A 21,127-nucleotide genomic window follows, 5' to 3' on the forward strand; every position below is an offset into this window, starting at 1 on the left:
GTGATTTTGAAGTCACCTAACCATAGCAAGATTGTTTTGGGAATGCGGGTGGGAGGTCTCCCTATTCATACCATAAGTGCCGAAGTTTATCCTGGACTGACTGGCATGTTTTATGTATTAGCTGTTCTTGTCCAGTTTTGTACTTAAGAGTATCTAGATCACTTGAAATAACCATCCTGTTTCAAAAGGCTGAGTACTGAAAGGGAAGCATATGCCAGCTGAGAGTAACCAAACAGATTTCTATTTTAGAACAATTAAAAATAGTGCATTATATACTAACCAAAGTATTAGTTATTCTTTGGTAATATATTTACTCTGTGATTTGAAAACCTCCCCCAATAATAGGGCTATATTGTCCCCCAAGAATATTAGAGTAATATTCTTTCTATTTTTGAAGAAAAGTACATAGGTCTGCTAGGGGATTGTCTGTAAAAAAAATCTTGATATATGTGCCTTGACATGTGTACAGTTGTGAACTTGTATGTGTAGAAATGTGTACCAACTAGCATTCAGTCCCTATGACAAAGATTACACACAGATCATAGAAAGCTGGCATTTCTTATTCAGATGGACATCATGCTGAATATTATGTTAGTTTTGTTCAACAGTACTGATTTTAATAGTAATATCAAAGCATAAAATATTTTCAACTTTTCTTTTATAGACAATTACTAATTTTAAATTATGTTTTGAGTGGTTTTTTCTGATCACTTAAATATACAGTATTTCGTATACCCTGACCAATATCCAGCAAATAATTCTCTAAGCTCTAGAGACAGCCAGTCATTTAAGCTGTATTTACCTTTAACATTTTTTTTGAATCCTGCATTTTGTGAATCCAGAACACACTTCAAAAGCCTTTTGTGTCATCCGAGTTATTCAATGTTGTGTATAAACAGTGATACAATAAAACAATATCTGCAACATCCTTGGGTGAAGGTTTGACTAGAATACCTTGTCATTAATGTGAAAGTACTCTCTCTATATAATGTTTTCCTTATGGTTCTTCAAAACCTATCTTTCTTTTAACATTTACGCAGCTGAACCGCCCAGGTTTGCTGTGAGTCGACTGGTCTGTACAGTGTTTTTGCCTTTTATTTTGCTTCTTTATTAACACCATCCCTATGGTCAAAACTAATAATTCATAGGCTGAATTGCTATTTACTTATATCTACCTCATGCTCCCTTCCCATCTGTCTTAGTAAACTGGATTAGGAGGATTTTTCCTGGAGCCCCATTCAAATAAAATCTCCCACAGAACTTTAAATCCATTATACTTTTTGATAGAGATATTTGTCAATACAACAAAAAGGAGAAAGTAGAATCCTAAAGATGCACTTAATTTAACTGAAAGATTTCTGTATTATTTAAGTGTGGTCAATAATAATAATCTTATTTTTTTAAAACAGAAGCATATTGATTATAGGTAAAAGAGAAGTGATATCATTGTTTATTTGTAAAAATACTATTTTTTTTCTTGAATAAATATTGATACGTAAAAGCTAGCCCAGACTGCTAAATAAGGAAAGGGGTTAAAATCAATGTGACTTCTGAATCAATTAATTGAGGATTAGAAACAGTAATGCCATTGATTTATAAAGCAATATTCTACTTTTGGTGACTGTCCTGACTCCGTTGCATTAACTAAATTAAATCTGAATATTTAATAAGCCGGCACAGATTCCTTTTTCTAGTTTTCAGACACTGTCTTTGTTTCACAAAAACGTACATTTCTAATGAAGGGTGAAACCACCTATGAATGTGATTTTAATTCATTTCTTTAAAAATGCATAAATTATACTATCCATGAAAATGAAATTAGTTAGATGAAATATCCTCAATAAGAAAGATGGAGACAATTAAAATCCTCATTTCTGGACAATCTGGACTGCAAATAAAATGCAGCCTAGCCTAGAAAAAACAACAACACAGTTCTGACTAAATCATATGGAAATAAACTAAGCTTAAGTTAATCATTAGCTTTTTCTTTCAAAAGATTCAACAATACAATATCTACCTCAGTAAGTTTTGCTTCCGAATAAATCCACGTAGAGTCAGAAAGTGTTTTAGGACCAGCTTTTGCTAAAGAGCATCTTTATACAACAAGCATTTCCTCCAATATTTCCCATGAAATTTCAATATACCAGTTACTAAGATGTATAGTAGTTCTTCCATCCTCTATTGTAGAAGTTTTTAATGACGTGCAGGTTGAAATGAAAATATTACCCTTTGGCTTTAAGTTAAGAATTCCAAAATTAAACTGTAATTTCACGACCAAGTTATTTTTCAGCCCAGTTGTAAGGACAAGTAACATAACTACACACTACTGCATGCACATGAAAATATTTTATTTCTGCTTTCTTTTTAAAATCTGTTGTCCCAAACTTAAACGTCTTGTAAGCAAAACTTTTAAGCTGAAAAGGCTGACAGTACTTCAGCTAGTCACTCTTTGGTGTGCTAGGAGCTTTATGTTTGATTCCCAAACAGAAATTCTGTTCCTACATTTTTTTAACACGGAGATGTTGTGATGGAAAAGGGAAAACTTAACCTATTCAGTAGTCTATCACAAGTCTATTAATAGTGACTTATGAGTATAAAGTTTAAATTATATGCAGATGACATTAAAATTTTGGATTTGCCTAAAAATTAAAGATATAACAATTACACGTCTATTTGAATGTGAATTTTTAGTTTCAAGATTCAGAGAAATTTGATCTAAAGGCAAGAATCTATTTGAACCAATATATTCTATTGATAGAATAGCCTATTTGGATCTTAAACTAAGACACTAAAAGAGTCAAAATGTGGGTACCCTCCCCCTCCATGGGATGGGATAAAACTGGCAGATGGCATTAACACTGCAAAATTTTGCCCTGTGTGTCATTGAAATAATGTTTAAAGCAACACCTCCTTTAAGGCAGAGACAGCAAGAATGAGCAAAGAGGATCCACTCCAGATAATTCAATAAAGTCCCTATACATAGTGTTGCACCACTGCAGAAAGTATCCTACTCCAATTTAAAAATAATGAAAAAGTTATGGTAGAGTGTTTTTTTTAAAAAAATTCTCACTTAAGCTCTCCAAATGTGGCACAGTATTGAAGAATGCCTAAGGACTTGCTGATGGGCGAGTACAGCTTTGCTGCCTCAAATAATGGCTTAATGCATCACTGTTGGCTTTGATTGGATGTAAAACTACGTAAAGTACATGTGCAAAGCTTGGCAACTAGTCAGGATTGTGGGTTGCTCACAAAGTTTACACTTATTAGCAAAAAAAACAGGATGCCATCATACAATAGAATGGCATGGAGAGTGTGACATCCATTAAATCATTCTTCACAGTTTCAGAAAAAGTTGAGCTAGAGTCCATAATCAGGCTGCCTTCCATATCAGAACATTTAAGCCTGCCCCATCTATGAAAGAGTGCTGATGACACTATTGGACCAAGACCAGGAAATCATGGTGAAAAATGGCTGAAAGTCCATCTTAGCCTTAGAAGTTCAGTGAGTGACTTTGGATTGATCCCTCTTACCTGGGCCACCTTACCTTAGAGTTGCTGTTATAGATAGAAAATAAAATAGAAATAAATATTTACATAAATAATCTTGTACTCTAGAAGAAAGCCAGGTTATAAATCTAATGAACTGACCAAATACTAGACTGGTCAGCTTTGGTCCCATTTTCAGGGCTAAACTTCTAGTTGTGTTTGTAGGACAAGCATAGAAGTGTAACCTTCTACCAGCACAAACGAAGTCAAGATAATGCTTGTGGGTTGATCGTTTTAAGAAAGTAATAAGAAAGTAAATGAAACCCCAAACAATATCAGCTTTGCTACCTTAACAAAATTCTGAGAAGTAGATAATTTCACTCAGGGGTCAACTATTTAGGACATCACAGAGAGCAATCATATCATATGAAATTAAACTTGTAACTTCACTTTCTACACACTCTTTGTAACAAACTGAGAGAAGCAGGAAAGTTCTATCTAAAGTGTTTTGCAAATATCACAAATCTGCTTCAATTAAATGATTAAAAAAGATAATTTTAAAAAAATCATTTTTAACTTTGGGGAGAGAAGGAAAAATTGAAAAAATTGAAAGAGCTGAAGAACTATAAGTAGAGTGGAACTATATTATGTCAGACAAGCTTAAAGTTGAATATGATATGGTTAACAGGTTGTGAATGTGGGGAGAGTTAGAGAATCACAACAGAAGGAGTAAACCAGGTCACAAAAAGCAGCAGAATAAATTTGACTCTGGCTTCTCCCTGCTCAAGAAAACCTGCCTAACAAATTCTATCAGAAGAGCGAGAGACAAAAATATTTGATAAAGATGGATAGGCGGGATTTGTGGAGGTAACAAAACTCATTGACCAGCAACTTAGTTCAGTATCAGGCAACCCAGCACAACACTCAGCATCCTCTCCCAACTTGGTTCATCATACAGAGAAGGAAAGAATATTTGAGGCTCTAGAAACCCTGAAAATCCACTGAATATCCAAATCATTTGCAATTCTAGTTCCTTGTTTGATTCAGCACTTTGCATCACTTCTAAGATTTGATTTCAAGATTCACTGAGAGATTGGACTAAATCTTCTCCAGACCAAACAATCCTTTTGAACATCCACAAAGCCCTATTTAAACACGGAGCTGTGTTTTCAAAGGTATGACAAAAACTAAGATGGCAGCACCGAACAAAAGCTGCTAGAATAAAACGTTAGCCAGGTCTCTAGCAGCTATCAAGACTTTCTAATTTAAACTGTTTTTACAAAGGCACTTTTTCTATATGTAGGAGGGAGGGTGAGTTTCAGTAAGTCACAAAGTCATCAGAACAAATCAATGACCGCTTAATTTGCAGAGAAAAGTATCCATTACCCTCATGTTACTATGTGGCCGGTGCAATACTTTGCAATGGGTTCAGTTTATTCTCCTTAATCTATGAGGGAGAGAGAGAGAGAGAGAGAGAGAGAGAGAGAGAGAGAGAGAGAGAGAGAGAGAGAGAGAGAGAGAGAGAGAGAGAGAGAGAGAGAGAGAATGAGAATCAACTGTTCTAAATTATCCTCACATTAGCTGACGCAGCCTCTAGCAGGCCATACCGCTTGCTTCATTTTCAATCTCCAGATATGGTTGGGAGTGATCTCCCCTGGTTAAGATATTCTGGAGAGATCCCTGTCACAGCAAAGGGAGATAATTCGGAAGAAAACAGACCAGGAGCCTGACTTGCTGTATCAGACCCTTCTTCTGTTCTGCTCCCTCCCTCCCTCTTTTAATTCCTTTGAACGTTGTGCAGGACAAAAGGCGTCTCTGAAACAGGAAAGGTCAGTCACCACAGCTTCACCCCCCCCACCCACCGCCCCACCCCCGTTTGCCGGTCTTTAGTTAAAAAACTCGAGCCCAGGTTTTTCCTCCACCAATCTCGCCCTGGACACAGGGAGAAGACGTGGCTCGGGCCGCTCTGCGGAGCCACCACTTCGGAGTCTCCCTCCCGCCGCAGCCCGTTTCGCCAGACAGAAGGGAGTGGCAAAGGGCGAGCGCGAGGCTCCCGGGGCACGCTCGCTCTCTCGCGCGCGCCTCTCCCCTCTTTTCCCCTCCTGGCCCGGCGCCCCTCCCTTCCCCGGCGGGAAGCAGAGCCGCCCGCCCGCCGGCCGCCGATTGGAAGTTCCTCGCCCAAGCTGCCGCGCGTCCTATTGGAGTCGGCTTTCCACATTTCATGCGGGCTTCAAAAATGGCCCTGGGCAGCCGGGGAGGGAAGAGAGGCAGGGAAGCGCTGGCTGGCCGAGCCTAGCGAGCGCGGCCGAGACAGCTTCTCCCGCCCGGCGGAGGGTCACTCGGCCGGCTTTTCGGAGCGGAGGAGGGATGGGGGCCGTTTTGGGGTCGGGCTTCGGTGCCGCTGGCAGGGAGCCCTTTTTCTAACGGGGCCGCCACCGTCCAGGGGCAAAGCGCGCCTCCTCGGGGCTAAGTCGGCTTATTCCGCGCGGCTGATCTTTCCTTTCCTGCCGGAGACGCGGCCAGGAGGCAGGATGTCCGAAGCAGCCCTCGGGACAGCCCTCGGAAGCGCTCGGCGCTGAAGGAGGAGAAGAAGCCAGCCGGAGCTTTTGGGGCTGCTCTTCCCACCTGCCCAGAGCCCCTGCCTCCCCTTTCCCCGGGGGGGATTCTCTCCGGGAGTCCTTCCGACGGGCGTGAGCGCCGGAGCGCCAGGCGAGGGAGCACACCTGCCCATGGAGCTCCCGAAGGGGACCGCCGTCCCGTAGCCGGAGCAGAGCGCCAACCCCGAACAAGCCTGGCTCTCCCCCTCCCACCTTTTTATTAGACCACCCCCCCTTCCCGCTTTTCTACCCCCCCACACACACCCAATCCTCAACCCGTCCCCCCTCCTTCGGCAGCATGGTCTCTGCCCCGAGGTCGATCGGGTCTAACGCTCCCCTGTCAGGGCTGCTGCCGTTCCTCGCCACCCTTTCGACGAGACTGTCAGGAGGAGATCGTCGAGGGGGCAATCGGGAAATACACTAATCGATCGTCCTCGGCGAGAGTGTGCTCCCCCACCCCCACTCTCCCCCTCCCCACCCCCCACCCCTTTTTTTTCTTTTTAAAGAAGAAGATCGGGAGCCGTTTCGCAGAGACAGGTATTTCTGCTGCTCTTCCGCACCCTCTTCCCCCTCCCCACGTCTCCTCCTCCTCCTCCTCCTCCTCCTCCTCCCCAAAGGACACTAGACGAGAACTTTTACAGGGTTACTATGCAATTGCGACTGGTTTCTTGGTTCTTTATCACTTGGAACTTAATGGAATACGTTGGCGGCCAGGAGCAACCTTCCAGAGTCCGACGGCAGGGAAGAAGTAAGTGCGCCTTTTCCCAGCGCCTCTCTTGAAGCGGGGCTGGACGTCTCGCTATCCCAGCGGACGCCTTTACTCTTAAATAAAGAGAGGAGCATTCTGTAGTGACGGGTCGCTGCTGTGATCTTTATTTATTTGTTTAGCCTTCTGTAGGGAAGAATCACCGTTAACGTTCAGTGTGGCCCGCTGTGCCAGGTAAAGACACCTAGGGTCGCAGCGTCTCGTTGCCGGGCAAAGCGATCCTATACATACACTGAAGCAAGTGTAGTGGTGGGATTTGATGTGGAGGAAGTGTAGGAGCAGGTTTTCAGGAGACTTGCTTCCAAGTAAGTTGGTTTCTGACCGTGCTTCCTGAGTCTTGTTAAATTAGTGGAACAAAGCCTACCAACTGAAGTAATTTGAAAAAATGGAATTCGCGCTATGGTCTGCGAAGGAAAAGCTTTTCTCGGCCTCTCTTTGTTCGTCAAAAGCTTAGAAACGACCCGAGCGAAATTTGATTAACGAAAGCTTAACCTCTTCCTTATGTATTAGTCTACCGCTAGCTGGTGTGTCGTTCGGGATCCGGGAAGCCTAACTGTGCCCCACATCCAATTATAGGATGTGTGGCTGATTAGCTTCTGCTCCCGATGCAATGAAACACTGGTGAGGCCCAGATGGGTCCCAGCAAGTGCCCGCTGGTTCTTTTGCGGAGCTATTGAAACGAGGTCTGTCTTCCTTCCAAGCTCCTAGTCACCTAGTGGTAAACTGGTGTCCGATTTGTCAAATGGTTACATGCTGTAGCCAGTAAAAAACGAAAAGAGAGAGAAAGACAGACAGACACATTGGAGATGTATTATGGGAGTGGGGTGGGGGGGAGACTCCAAAGGCTTTTCTTGAACTACAACATTGGAATGTTGAAATAAATGCCCTAGGAGAAGGTTCTTGTCAAAATTCCACCTTGGGGCTGGAGGAAGGCAAGGATCATCCGATCTATCTCACCTCTCTAAGGAAGGAGGATAACTGGTCGGCCTAAAGGTCACAAAAATATCCCAGATGTATTTTGTACAACAAACATAGTTGAGCCACAGGACATAATCATAACTGAGTGCTGCTGAGCAGTACAATCTCAACGTTCTCACTGAGAAATAAGTTCAACTTCGTCACGTGGAAGTGTTTATAGATTTGGGCCTGATTTCAATAGTATATTTTCATTTATACATCATAAGTACTGCTGGCTTAATTTTGGCTGGATCTTGCCTTGCTCCTACTCAGAACTACGCAGAGGCCTAGGAACATTGTAGAGACAATGATGGGCGCCATGTTTCCAAACATAAGCCACGTCTAACTTTGGTGTTTCGGGGTCTAGGATATCCGTAGATGGTCTTTGTCTCATGGCTTCATTTCAAGGCAGCGGATGAGGCGGTCTCAAAACTAAATACAATATATGACTTAAAAGTGTGTCTTAATTAGTTTGCAGTGTTAAGTCAGGTGGAAGAAGGGGATTTTTTTTAAAAAAGGTAAGTTCAGAAGAGTGGGACTCAGCTTGGTCTTGCTTTTCATTTTCCCCCCAATATATTGAGAGAGACAGTGTTCTTTCGCTCATTATCATCCCCCATTCTGGTATATTCCAACTAGTATGGGATTAAAAGTTATGCAGCGGAGGGCACCAGGTTGGAGAAGGCAGAATTACCTTTTTCTATCTCTCTTGTGAACAACAGCACCACTTTGCAGAAGATAAAACAGAAAACAAAAATGTCCATCTGGCCTAGTCCTCCCTCAAGATTTATATTTCTAAGACTTTTCTTGAAAGTGTCAGCAAGCCCTCTGGGCCGGCTTCATCTTCATGAGTATTTCACCCTCTGCCTTCTGACACTGTACTTGTGAAAAGGGCTGCTTAGTTTCCTCTTGCTTAGCGTTTCCATTCTGATAGGGAGAGGGAAATGTCAGAACACACAGGAGTCTGTATTCAGGGTGTGTTTTTTTTTTAAAGTACGCTGGGTTATTTCCTAGGTTTTGCCCAACCTTCCCTTTCCCCACCATGGCTTGCATATCTCTTGAAAGGCTTCCTTTGTAGCAGTGGACTCTAGGAAAGAAGGCCTGTCTGCTTTCACTGAGGGTTCCCTTTTTGCAAGGGATCTTCAGACATTCTACAGTCCACTGAACTGAGAGAAGGTAATCTAAGGCTTTGAAAACCAGCCAGGTGAGATTACCTTGGGCAATGGACTACTATGTTTTCTGCAGAGCACCTCCGCTCTTCTGCAGTCTAGCTAGCAAGACTAGCCCCTAGACAGATTTGGTTTCAGAGTTTTTAGATTGAGTTGCTGAAAGGACACCAAAATAGACGTGGGGGTTCTGCCCCTCTCCTCTCTCAAACAAATATATATATATATATATATATATATATATATATATATATATATATATATATATATATATATATATATATATATATATATATATATATATATATATATATATATATATATCTCCTATAGGATTAAATGTATCCGATGAAGATATTTAAGTATTTATATGCGTTATCTGATTGCACGCTAGTAAATTCAAGTCATCTGTCCAATAGGAAGGCTGAAATAAATCAATTTCTTCTGATTTCTCACTTGTTCCTGCTCTTACAGTGGAACGGGGAGTTTATTTTATACTTGCTTGTGGGTTGATTCTGAAAGATGTCCAAACACCAGAGTCTACATTTGCAAGGCAAAGTTTTTATCTACTACGCTGACTTGCATTGGTACCTTACTAGCATCCTCTAAAATTGCTGTGCTGATTGATTACAGTGATACTTAGGTAACAGATCTCTATCACTGCCCATCAATTATGTTGGCGTAGGATTACAGTTTCAGCTTATGCTTGCTTGCAATCAAAGATCAAGGCTTAATAGGAGGACATACAGGCGTAGCTTAGACACTGCAAAAATACCTATATATGTTTTTATTTATATCTCCCTCAGATTGAAAAAAAAATGAACCAAGAAATAGGTTCTTCAGGATCCATGAGGAAGAAAGATACAAAACCAAACTAGTTTTATTTTTCCATTTGCCCAAATGAACTGATAATTATTTAAGAGGGAGGAAGGACTTCCCTGGGCATTACCTACTCAATTCAATTTTCTCCAAGATCTTCCATCTCTCCCTGAATTTTCAGTTCTTTGCATGGAGCTCCAAAACTGTGAGAGGTGCGACCTCTGGTGATTGCTGTGGAAATCCATGCAGCACTCATATACACAAGTCACTCTCCCCTTTGCAGATGTGGGCTTGCTCCTTCTTGCAAAGGTGCTCAGAGGCTACAAGGATGAGGTGCTACCTAGAATTCTGTGCAAGTATTTAAAAGGCCTATTGCTTTGCTTCTATCAATGTTTTGCCTTCAAAAGCAACAATCACAGCCCCTAAACTTGTATTTGGAGACAATGAACATTTGGGCAGATGAGATGATAATAAGATCAGCAGATTTTTAATCAGCATGTTATTGTTTATCATCTTTACAAATTAATCAGGGAATGTAAAATTGTCCACTGTTGGACAAAGATTTACTTTAAAGGCAGCTACTCCTCTTACTTGGGTTCAGAGCAAAGGGAAGAAAAGCATACAATGAGAGTCAGGGTTGTAGCTTCGAAAGGTAACTAAGAAGAGATTCCATTTAAATGAATGGTGGTAGACGTCCAAAATTAATATTTATCACTCATCAGCTGCTGGTGTTTTCTAAATTCAGCAGCACTGCTAGTGAAACGCAACAGTTTCGGCATATGGAAATTGTGGAGTTGTGTGTCCTCTATTCTTTTTATTCTTCCATGTAGTATCTGCATCTGCAAGAATATTTGGACAAAGCATACTGGTGAGGAGGATGGAACCTGGGTATGTTTCAAAATTGGCTTTGAATTTAGGATGGGATTTCTCTCTTTATCCAACTGTAAGCCATCAGTCTTCTTGCATATATAATAGGTGAGTGCAGGAAGCAGGGCTTTTTTTCTCATAGAACGCTCAGAACGGAGTTCCGGCACCTTTTTTGGATGGAACCTTGTAGGGTAGGCAAGGCGGGTTGTATGACATGTGTGAGTTCCGGCACCTTTTTCTTTTACAAATAAAGCACTGGCAGGAAGACAGGAAGAGAAAGAGAAATGTCCACAAGAGTGAGGGGGAAATTGGGGTTGGGGTTGGGGGCTGCACCGTCCCTTCACTGGACCTCTCCTAGTTTTTGCAAAACTTCCCAACAGAACACAGTAATTGGATTTGATATTTCCTCCTTTTAAATTAGGCCAATTAAAAACAACTTTTGAGTTTCAGACTGAGGCTTTGGCTTTATGGGTGAAGAAACCAGAAAAATAACAAGAGAAAAACAAGTTGTGGTGAAAAGACTACTGGTATGTGGTCACATTTTCGTCTGGTGGGCAGACTTCATGAGAACCTTAAATTTCCTGTGCAAACCAAAAATGATATTTGGTAATGTTCTTTCCAGAAAACAATGTTCATGTAATCAAATAGTTTATTCATCATGAATAAATTAATGGAGTACATTTAAAATGAAAAAAGAGGTTTTTTTCTTTTTCTTAAAGAACAAAATTTTCTTTTGTGGTCAGCCTAATAGTCCTGCTTTGCCCTGCATGAAAGAGAAGTGAAGTAATCACCTTACAGGCATAGAGTATTCATATTTAACTTATAAAGTATTTTTTCTGTCAGAAAGAAGACACTTATTTTATCATTTCTGGAAAGTTTGCTGTCTTAGGTTCATCTGAGGATCAGTTGAGGACTATGAGAAAAGTCAGTCGTATAAATGCACTGTCAACAGAAACACACTTTTTTGGCAGATAAAGCCAATATTTCAGCTGCAATTTATTCAGATAACATATAGCAGGCAATAGAAAGATTTAAAGACATTAGCGATGGAACATTCTGTTTCATTTGAGTAAGATTTCTTAAGATTAACACAGTTTGAGAATTTAGAAGGATAACAGTGTAACAATGAAAGAGCCAAAACACATTTTTTTTCAGAAATATATTCCATTTAATTCAATAAGTCTTATTTTCTGTCATTTTACATGGAGAAATAATAGTATATATTAAATAATTGGAAGAGATGCTCTGTGATAAAATCAGTCAATAGCTCAAGAGACATATAACAGACATTTCCCCCAAATTTGCAACCAATAAACAAACCAAATACAGTACATAAAAACATTATAGTCTTGAAGTAGAATAATTAATGCAGCTGGTTTTTGTTTGTTGGTTTGCTGCTTTTGTGTGTCTGTGACCATGCATGTGTTAATTTACCTGGTCTTGAGACTGATTTTCACATGTATTGTAGTAGAAGCATTAAGTAGGATCATTATATGTGATGCAGAATCAAGCTTTGTTTTAGGCTATTATGTCGTGTTTTTCTCTCCTCCTTTTATAGGACATCATTCATGATATCTCATAGTTAAATGGATGGCTATTTTGGAGAAAAAGGGGGAGAAAGCACCCCGCTCCTAACCTGTTATATATTATATTCCATTTGCTCCAGCCTATCATTTTTGCTGTCATCCATTCCTTTATATTATTATTATTATTATTATTATTATTATTATTATTATTATTATTATTATTGTTGTTGTTGTTGTTATTATTATTATTATTATTATTATTATTATTATTATTATTATTATTATTATTTTAATTTGTATACCGCCCTTCTCCCGAAGGACTCAGGGCAGTGAACAGGGCAATACATAATAAAAAACAGGATACAAAAATTAAAAAGTAATTAAACAGCAATGCCCATAAATAAATTAGTACACGTTAAAAGTTAAAACCGATTTATAAAACCCAACCCCATCCCATCAGGCCAGGCCAGCTTGTTCAAAAAGGAAAGTTTTGAGATTGCGCCGGAAGGAGCGAAGGTCGGGGGCCATCCGGAGCTCAACCGGCAAGCGGTTCCATAGGTCTGGCGCGCCCACAGAGAACGCTCTCCCCCTGGGGGCCACCAATCGACATTTTGTTTTGTTTACTTAATATTATTTACATTGTATATATCTATTTGCAGGCTTCTCATGTACACATCAGTTAGCCATTTAGGAACGTTAGGAGGTTGAAAACAGACATCCACTATGAATACTGTATATGAATATTTTTCATCGTTTTTTTCCCTTCCTTCTCTATAAATGTAAGAGCAGCCTGGACAATTGGCCAGAACATTACTTGGTTTCTGCTGTACCTGGCCTGGAAATATTTTTTTTTAAAGGGCAGGGATGGGGTTTCTCTCCATGCTGGTAGCTATTTCAACAGCATGGATAAGGGGGGGAAAACAAGACATTTATACTGAAAAGTGTCCCAAATAAATGTTCTTAGATTTGGGTGGGCAAAACAAATTCCACATTATTCTTCCTATCATAAGGAATCCTTCTCTAACTTATCAGAACTGTAGTTCTGCACTATCAAGTTTCCTCTGTACTTGTGATCCTCAATCTATATTAGGGGTGGGGAACCATGGCCTTTTTATGACTTACGGACTTCAACTCCCAGAATTCTGAAGTACACAAGTCATAAAAGGGCTGTGGTTCCCTACCCCTGATCTATATGATTATGTATAGATTTTCCTTGCTATACAGGTAGTGACTTAAACCACAATGTTTTATTTTTTATTATTTATTTATTACATTTATGTGCCACTCTTAAGTGGCTTACAAACCTTAAAACCAATAGACATAATAATAAAACAATAATAAGTAATAAGTGATGAGAAGGAGCACAAAGTACACAGGGTGAGGTGGGGTCTTTTCTTAATATAATAGCCACCTCCAGAATGGGGACCTCCCATTGGGGCCCCAGGGCCAGGTCTTCCGGCCTTACAGAAGATCAGAAGAGTGGGTATGGATCTCACCTCAGGGCATACAAAATGGTCCTCCAAAGGGTAGGAGCTGGGACTGGGTCAACTGAGATTGTAGTCTCGGTCATTGAGCAAAGCGGTTATTAATATGACAGCTGTGTGACTGTTTCACTCAATGACTGCAATCCTGGTGCACCTGCTTGTGGTTGTGGTCATTAACAGATGGACCTGTCTGCAGAATTCAGCTCCCCTCTATCTGCAGAAGGAAACTGCACTGGATCTTCAGGATCTGAGCTCTAGTTCTCCATTCTGCCAGAGAAGTTTGCCTTCATTCAGTCCACGGAGTTGTTGTTATTATTGAAAACAGCAACTGATCAGTTTCTATGGAAGGGAGGGGGGGAAGGAAGGAGGGAGGGAGGGAAGAAGGAAGGAAGGAAGGAAGGAAGGAAGGAAGGAAGGGTTATAATCTTTTCAGAAAATCATTTGCTTGGGTACTTTTTTTTACTTTGTGAAACAAAACAACCAAGTCTAGACTTCTCCTTTTAGGAAAAGTTATTGGTACATAGGCAATGGAAAATTATCTAGTATCATTTCTCCTGATTTCCTATTGATGCTGCTGAGAATATTAGGCAGATATGACCTACTATCATGAGAAATCTACTGACATTGTCTTTGTGAGAATATCAATCTCTCCAGTTTCCATAGCATCTCAATCAAACGATTGATATTTCCAAAGCCATACATACATCATACATACATACATTTAAAATTAAAATAAAACACCCAACCCATCCTCATCACATATTCAGGAAAGCAACTGATGGTCAATTTTCTGGCCATAAATACTGGGTGAGAGGAGAAAAGATGGCAGTGGCTCTACCAATCTCTGCCCTGAAACTGTCTTTCAGTAAAAACTTTAATGGCAATGTGGAAGAGCAGGCCGCAAAGAAAATGGCACGTATCTGGGCAGCCTTTCCTCCCTTCTGCCTGAGCAGCAGCAGCATGGCAGAATAGCTTATAAAAATCGCAACCTTTGCTGGCTTCTTTTAAAAATCAGAATATTAAAACATAAAAAACAAGGTGATACCAAAATATATAAAACAAAAGCAAAATAATTTGTATTATAGCTAGTTAAAAAATGGAATAGATCCAAATCTAACTTTGCTCATGATCACACACATCCGCCATGTTTTCTTGGCAACAGCATGGAACTGTTTTTCCATTGCCACCTTCTGGCATTTGTTTGACTTCTCAGTTCAGCCTGTAGTTTGGTAATTTCCTAGAGGTCTATGTTCCATAATTAATTAGGCCTGAACCTGCTGACCTTCTAAACCCTAATAATAATAATAATAATAATAATAATAATAATAATAATAATAATAATAATAATAATAATAATAAGTAGTAGTAGTAGTAGTAGTAGTAGTAGTAGTAGTAGTAGTTGGAAGGGACCTTGGAGACCTAGTCCAACCCCCTGCTAAGGCAGAAAACCCTATACCATTTCAGACAAATGGCTGTCCAGTCTCTTCTTAAAAACTTCCAGTGTTGGAGCATTCACCACTTCTGGAGGCAGGTTGTTCCACTGGTTAATTGTTCTAACTGTAAGGAAGTTTCTCCTTAGTTCTAGGTTGCTTCTTTCCTTGACTAGTTTCCATCCATTGCTTCTTGTCCTGCTTTCAGGTGCTTTGGCAGCCCCTGAGATATTGGAACACTGCTATCATGTCACCCCTCACCCTTCTCTTTGTTAAACTACACATACCCAATTCCAGCAACCGTTCCCTATATGTTTTAGCCTCCAGTCCCCCAATCATCTTTGTTGCTCTTCTCTGTACTCTTTCTAGAGTCTCGATAAGTTCCTAATAAGTTTTAGAAGGACAATAGAAGATGAAAACATTTTAGGTGTGTCTTAACAGATTTCTGGTCTGCTCCTCATTTATTTATTTCCTTCCTATTTTAATAGATTTTTATTTGAAAGATTAGTGCAGCAGCTGGAAAGTAATTGTGAATTGGTCTTCATTTGCCAGTATAAATTCAGGGGCACCTAACTATGAAGTTAAGACTAGACTGGAAGAATCCCAAGGACCACTAGATGACAGCAAAGGGATACAATAACAGGACTTCTAGATACTTAAGTACCAAATGATTGTCATAGATTATTTCCTTACTATATTCGGATCATTTTCTGTCCTTTCCCTTTTTTTTAAACTTGGTACCACTGTCTCCTTATATTTGCTTCTCTCTAAGATCACTTCCTTTTCTTCCTGCCTTCCATATAAGGAAGTAGCCAATTTATACTCTAGTTTTTTTAATACAATATAACTCATTTGTGACTTCATCGTAAGACCTACAGAAAGACTTGAGGACTTGAGAGAATTCATGCCTGAAGGAGACAGGGGAAACAAAAACTAAACAACAGCAACAAAAGGAAAAATCTGATTCTTATATGTTGACAGATTTTTACATTTTCCCTAGCTTTCACACCTACTATCAGGAGCATTCTGTAGTGAAGTCTGTAGTAAGAGCAACCATATCTCAACTGTAAAATCTTGATCCCCAAGTAACGGCCACAAATAAATACATAAAACTCCAACTCTTTGCTGCCATCTTATGGTCATCCAGATTTTTGCAGCCTCATCTGATAGTACTTACTTTAAATACTCAGGCTTGATCTAGTTATTATCAGAATAAAATCAGAAGGAACAAGAAAAAATATGCCCATTTTTAGTGTGACTAGCAACTAAAAAATATTTCTAGCTTGGCTACTGAACGCTTGAAAAACAACTGATCATAGTTGATGATAAAATTGTAGTCAGAAGAATGTTTCAGAGCTGGGAAGGGTTAATATTTTCTTTTAAGCAGTGACACATCTCCTCAAATGTATTCCTGATTTAAAACATTAACATTAATAATATTTATAATAACTAAAATCTGTAAGCCAATTAAATGGGTTTTACCTGGTGCTGAAAACATAAGACAGTTACCTGTCGAGCCCCTATGGAGAATGCATTCCAAAAACAGAGCACCAACTCTAGAATAACCTTATTATGGTTTACCATCTACTTCTGAAAATAGGTTTTCGCCCCCCTCCAATGTGCCATGAAAATTAATGTCTTAGCAGTTATGTGTATAAGCAATGCTATCTGAATCTATATAGCAAGACAGTGCAAACAGCCTTCCTTACCATAAGGATTGAATGTGATTCAAAACAAACAAAAATAAAGATTAAAAATGTGGATGAAATCTGGGGAGATTCTCCTTATTTTAATTTTAATAATTCTCCTTTTTAAAAAAAAAACAATACAAAGCCTGTTGTTTCTTGCCACAACAGACTAGCATAATTATCTATCCAGTGAATTTAATGAGTTCAACAATTATCCATCCAATTACTAATTCACACTTAACAGTCCTGATCTGTGAGTTCTCATATTCACTTTCAGGTTAAAGTCCACCTCAGCTATGGAAGCTCATTGTCTGATTTTGGGACTTGTCTCTTGGGCTGTCTTGTGTGGACATTGAGTAACATAGCATCGATCTGCAACTTCTCAAACAAAGCTCTAATTTTCCAGTTGAAGTCTCATAATCTCAGAGGGGGTGGTGGTGGTAGAACAGCTGCTTTAAGCGATTCAGGACAAGACTATTTTGCTCTCAAATTAGAGGTGCTGATAGCTCTATCTGCCACCTTCTTTCAGACCAACATACCCCAGAGGGCGATAGTTGTGAGAGTAAAATGATGTAGGCCACCTTGAGCCCTCTGAAGAAAAGTAGAATATAAAGTTAAACATGAATAAATAAACCTTACCCAATATATACAGAAAGGGAGAAAGACAGACTGGTTCACTCATAAAACAGAATGTTTCTCAAAAAGATTGCCTTTTTCTTTCCGATGACTACAATAACATCACTTTTGTCATGACAGGCTTATAATTTATTGAGAATTGAAAACTAGCTCTATTAAGAATTTGAAGTTTAGACACTATTCATATAGCTAAACATATTTGACGTTACCTGGCAACACCAGATTCTGTTATACTTTGGAGAGTATTTGAACTGAATCCACATATAAATCACAAATGTAGCAATAACTAGCTAATGTAAAAACACCTGCATTGCATCTCTGAATCCCCTTGCACAAATTTAAGCTGGAAAACCATGACACTTTAATGTAGTTTATGAAATTTATGTGTGTTATCAGCATATTCACTGAACCAACACAATTTATTGAAGAACATGATATTTGATTCCTATCAGCTCTATTGGTCAGAGGAAAGAAAATTAACTATATTCCATGAAGCAAATCTCCCACATAGCAACAGTAAACATTAGTCTATTGCTTCTTCATCAAAGGTACAAAATGTCAGAATCTGGAAATATTTTATGACTTGCATTACTTCACCTTGACATTGTTATAATTCATCCATAACATTTTCTCGCATTCCTAAATTACTGCTTGAAAAAGTTGACTCAACCCTAAAATTACTTAAAAATAGACCAGTTCCTGGAGATTATTGATACAATGTTAATAGTATATAATACCACAGTTGTCTGCTTAAAGTAAAACAACTGAATCAATAAAATGTTCAAGAAAACTTGTAGAGGATTGCAATATTATGTCGCCAATCTATGCCTGTTTCTTTTTATTAGCTTAACATGCTGCTTCAATCACCAGGTGATGCTAAGCAGTTCACAAACCTTATTAAATAACACAACTTTTAAAATGATAAAACTATAATAATAATGACAAAGCAGAAAGAATATCCAACATGCATTCCCCTATCAGAAGGAACCAACCTATCCCTCATATACCAAAAGGTTCCTGGAAGAGATTTTTCCAGGAGTAACAGAGTAACAGAGTTGGAAAGGACCTTAGAGGTCTTCTAGTCCAACCCCCTCCTCAAGCAGGAGATCCTATGCCATTCTGGACAAATGGCTATCTGATCTCTTCTTCAAAACCTCCAGTAGTAGTGTACCTACAACTTTTGGAGGCAAGCCATTCCATTGATTAATTGTTCTCACTGACAGAAAAGAGATTGGATCTCTCTTTGTTAAGTTTCCATTTCTTGTCTGCTCTCAGGTGCTTTGCCTCTTCTTGTGATAATCCCCCAAATACTGGAAGACTACTATCATGTCAACCCTACTTGCCTGAACCTGAGATGGGCATCAAATAAATTTGATAAATAAATCTCTTCATTAAACTAGACATTCCCAGTTCTTGTAACCGTTCGTCATACAGTTTAGCCTCCATCCCCTAATCATCTTTGTTGCTCTTCTATGCACTCTTATGAACCTCAGATGAATAGGGAACAGTAGTATTTCCTAGGGTTGCTATTCTAAAAAAGGGGGAATATAACAAAGAATGTGATTCACTAAGGTCTCTGTATATGACAGTCTCTAAGAGTAGAGAGACAGATTTATCAATTAGGCAAAAGTTACTGTGAGAAGAAAGCAGGTGCTGAGCAAAAAGCTGACAACCAACAGGAATAAACTGTATCTAGCACAGCTCTCAAAGTAATTGTTTTCCATGGTAAACTGACTAGTATTCAAAAGTAGATAAACCATTCTGGATTTACTGCAGATTGTAATGCCGTTCAAGGGCAGTCCCATGTAGGGGGTGCTGCCGTAGCCCGGATCAAGGCACGAATGACTAAGAGTGGGGTCTCCTAATTCAGAAAAGGCTGTTGTTGTTGTTTTAATCCCATTTATATCCCGCCCTTCTCCGAAGACTCAGGGTGGCTTACAATCTAAGAAGCACAAATCAATGTGGTTAGCAATAGCCTTCATTCTATGTATATGCCAGCTTATTAGGGCTTTCGCCCCCCCCTGAAGCAGCATTTTTACAAAGTCAGCTTATTGCCCCCAACAATCTGGGTCCTCATTTTACCTACCTCGGAAGGATGGAAGGCTGAGTCAACCTTGAGCCTGGTGGGACTCGAACCTGCACTAATTGCAGGCAGCTGGTGTTACTTAAGGAGGCATTAGCCCACTGCTCCACCAAGGCTCTTGTTAATTGGTGTATAAGATGAAACTGTGTAAAGACACTTCTAGGCACACCTGTCCTTGAACAGGAAGTAAGAGTCCAGGAAGAGCACCAGATTATGGACCAGTTCTCCCTAACGCTATCTATGACAAAGATGGGATATCACTAGAAACAGAGATCTTCCAAATTCAGCCCTCTGTGCTAAAACTGAACATGAGCCTGTTTGTCTCATGTGGATTCTAACAGCTTCCAGGCATATGACAGAACCTCATTTGCATCTTCTGTTGTGCCTGGATTCAAGAGGTATATGACAGAGATGTTACTAAGTGTGAGGGGATTCTGCCCAAACCAACACTCCTTTACCTCTGTGCTCTTTGTTGCATTTAGGCTACTTTGCTGTAACTCTGCTTCTCCTCTTTTTTTTTCTTTTTTTTTTGGGGGGGGGGGAACCATTGCCTGATTGCCAAGCATCAATTGGCCTGCTCTATAAAAATCCTATACCATTCAAAGCTGTAAAAGCTACATAAAACTTTTATGAAAAGAATTTAAGGTATGAGTAACAGAGAAGAGAATTATTCAAATACTGTTTTTGGAACATGGGGTAAATGAGGACTCTGATAGTGAGGGTGTTTATTTGTATTTTGTGGCTTTTGTAGTGTAAATATTGAAAAGATAGTTTATAATTAATTCAATTGCCTATCATTGACATTTAGACAAATTACATGCAGTTGATACAAATGTGACAAGGTGGCAGTTATAGTATATCCTGTTGGTTCCTGCCTCAAAGATTGTTTGGAAATACTCCAAGTTTGCAGGGCTCTTTGATTATGTCCTAAAGTATCCCCATAATTATTTGGAGAGAAATCTGGTTATCTTTAACTGGGCTTACTGTAAGAATACCCAAAAGTAAACTTGTCTAGAACTATAGTTTTGATTTCACAAGAACTCTAGAATTGAAGTATTGTGGATTTTTTTAAAGTATCAGAATAAAAGAGGAGAAATATAATTGACCTGTTAAATGAAATCTACAATTTCAGTGGAAAAAGGATTAAAAATCCCTCATATTTATTTTTTACTATAGCAATGTTTCTAAGCTGCTTCTGAAAGCAGGACATTCTTACATTAGATGACTATATAAGGATACATATTAAGAAGTATTGCTTGAACTGAAGCCATAAAATCCAAATAGGTTGCAAAAGCCAACACTGTGTTGGTTCATATTATTCAAGCCTTTTTTTTAAAAGAGCATTTGCTTAGGAACTCACCCATAAAGTGGGAGTGGTTGTGGTAATAGATTAACATTGACAAAAATCACGTTATAACCAAGGGTTGAAAAAATGTGGATCCTCTAATAATCCATTAATTTACAGAACTCTCAGAGTCCTGAACATTTCTTTTTTAACAAACCTTTTTATACCTCAAATGCTAATACAGTAAATTTGCTATTCTTATTTCAATAAAGTGCTGTCATTACATGTGTATAGTCAGAGCTATGATTTTCCCAGTAGTAATGTATGGTTGTGAGAACTGG

General features: G+C 39.2%; 2 protein-coding genes across 2 annotated transcripts in view; both read left to right on the forward strand.

Annotated features, from left to right (window-relative positions):
* The window catches only part of TRMT11 (tRNA methyltransferase 11 homolog), a 496,326-nt gene that overhangs the window by 403,628 nt on the left and 71,571 nt on the right, over positions 1 to 21,127 (forward strand). The window lies entirely within an intron of this gene.
* RSPO3 (R-spondin 3) overlaps positions 6,731 to 21,127 on the forward strand; it is a gene marked incomplete at its 5' end in the record, with an annotated part of 59,007 nt that continues 44,610 nt past the window's right edge. The window contains one exon of the mRNA XM_083348046.1: positions 6,731 to 6,830. Coding sequence (XP_083204172.1) covers positions 6,731 to 6,830 — 100 coding nt within the window. The remainder of the gene's footprint in view (positions 6,831 to 21,127) is intronic.

The sequence above is a fragment of the Vipera ursinii genome (assembly GCF_947247035.1).
Source record: "Vipera ursinii genome assembly, chromosome: 1".
NCBI classification, from domain to species: domain Eukaryota; kingdom Metazoa; phylum Chordata; class Lepidosauria; order Squamata; family Viperidae; genus Vipera; species Vipera ursinii.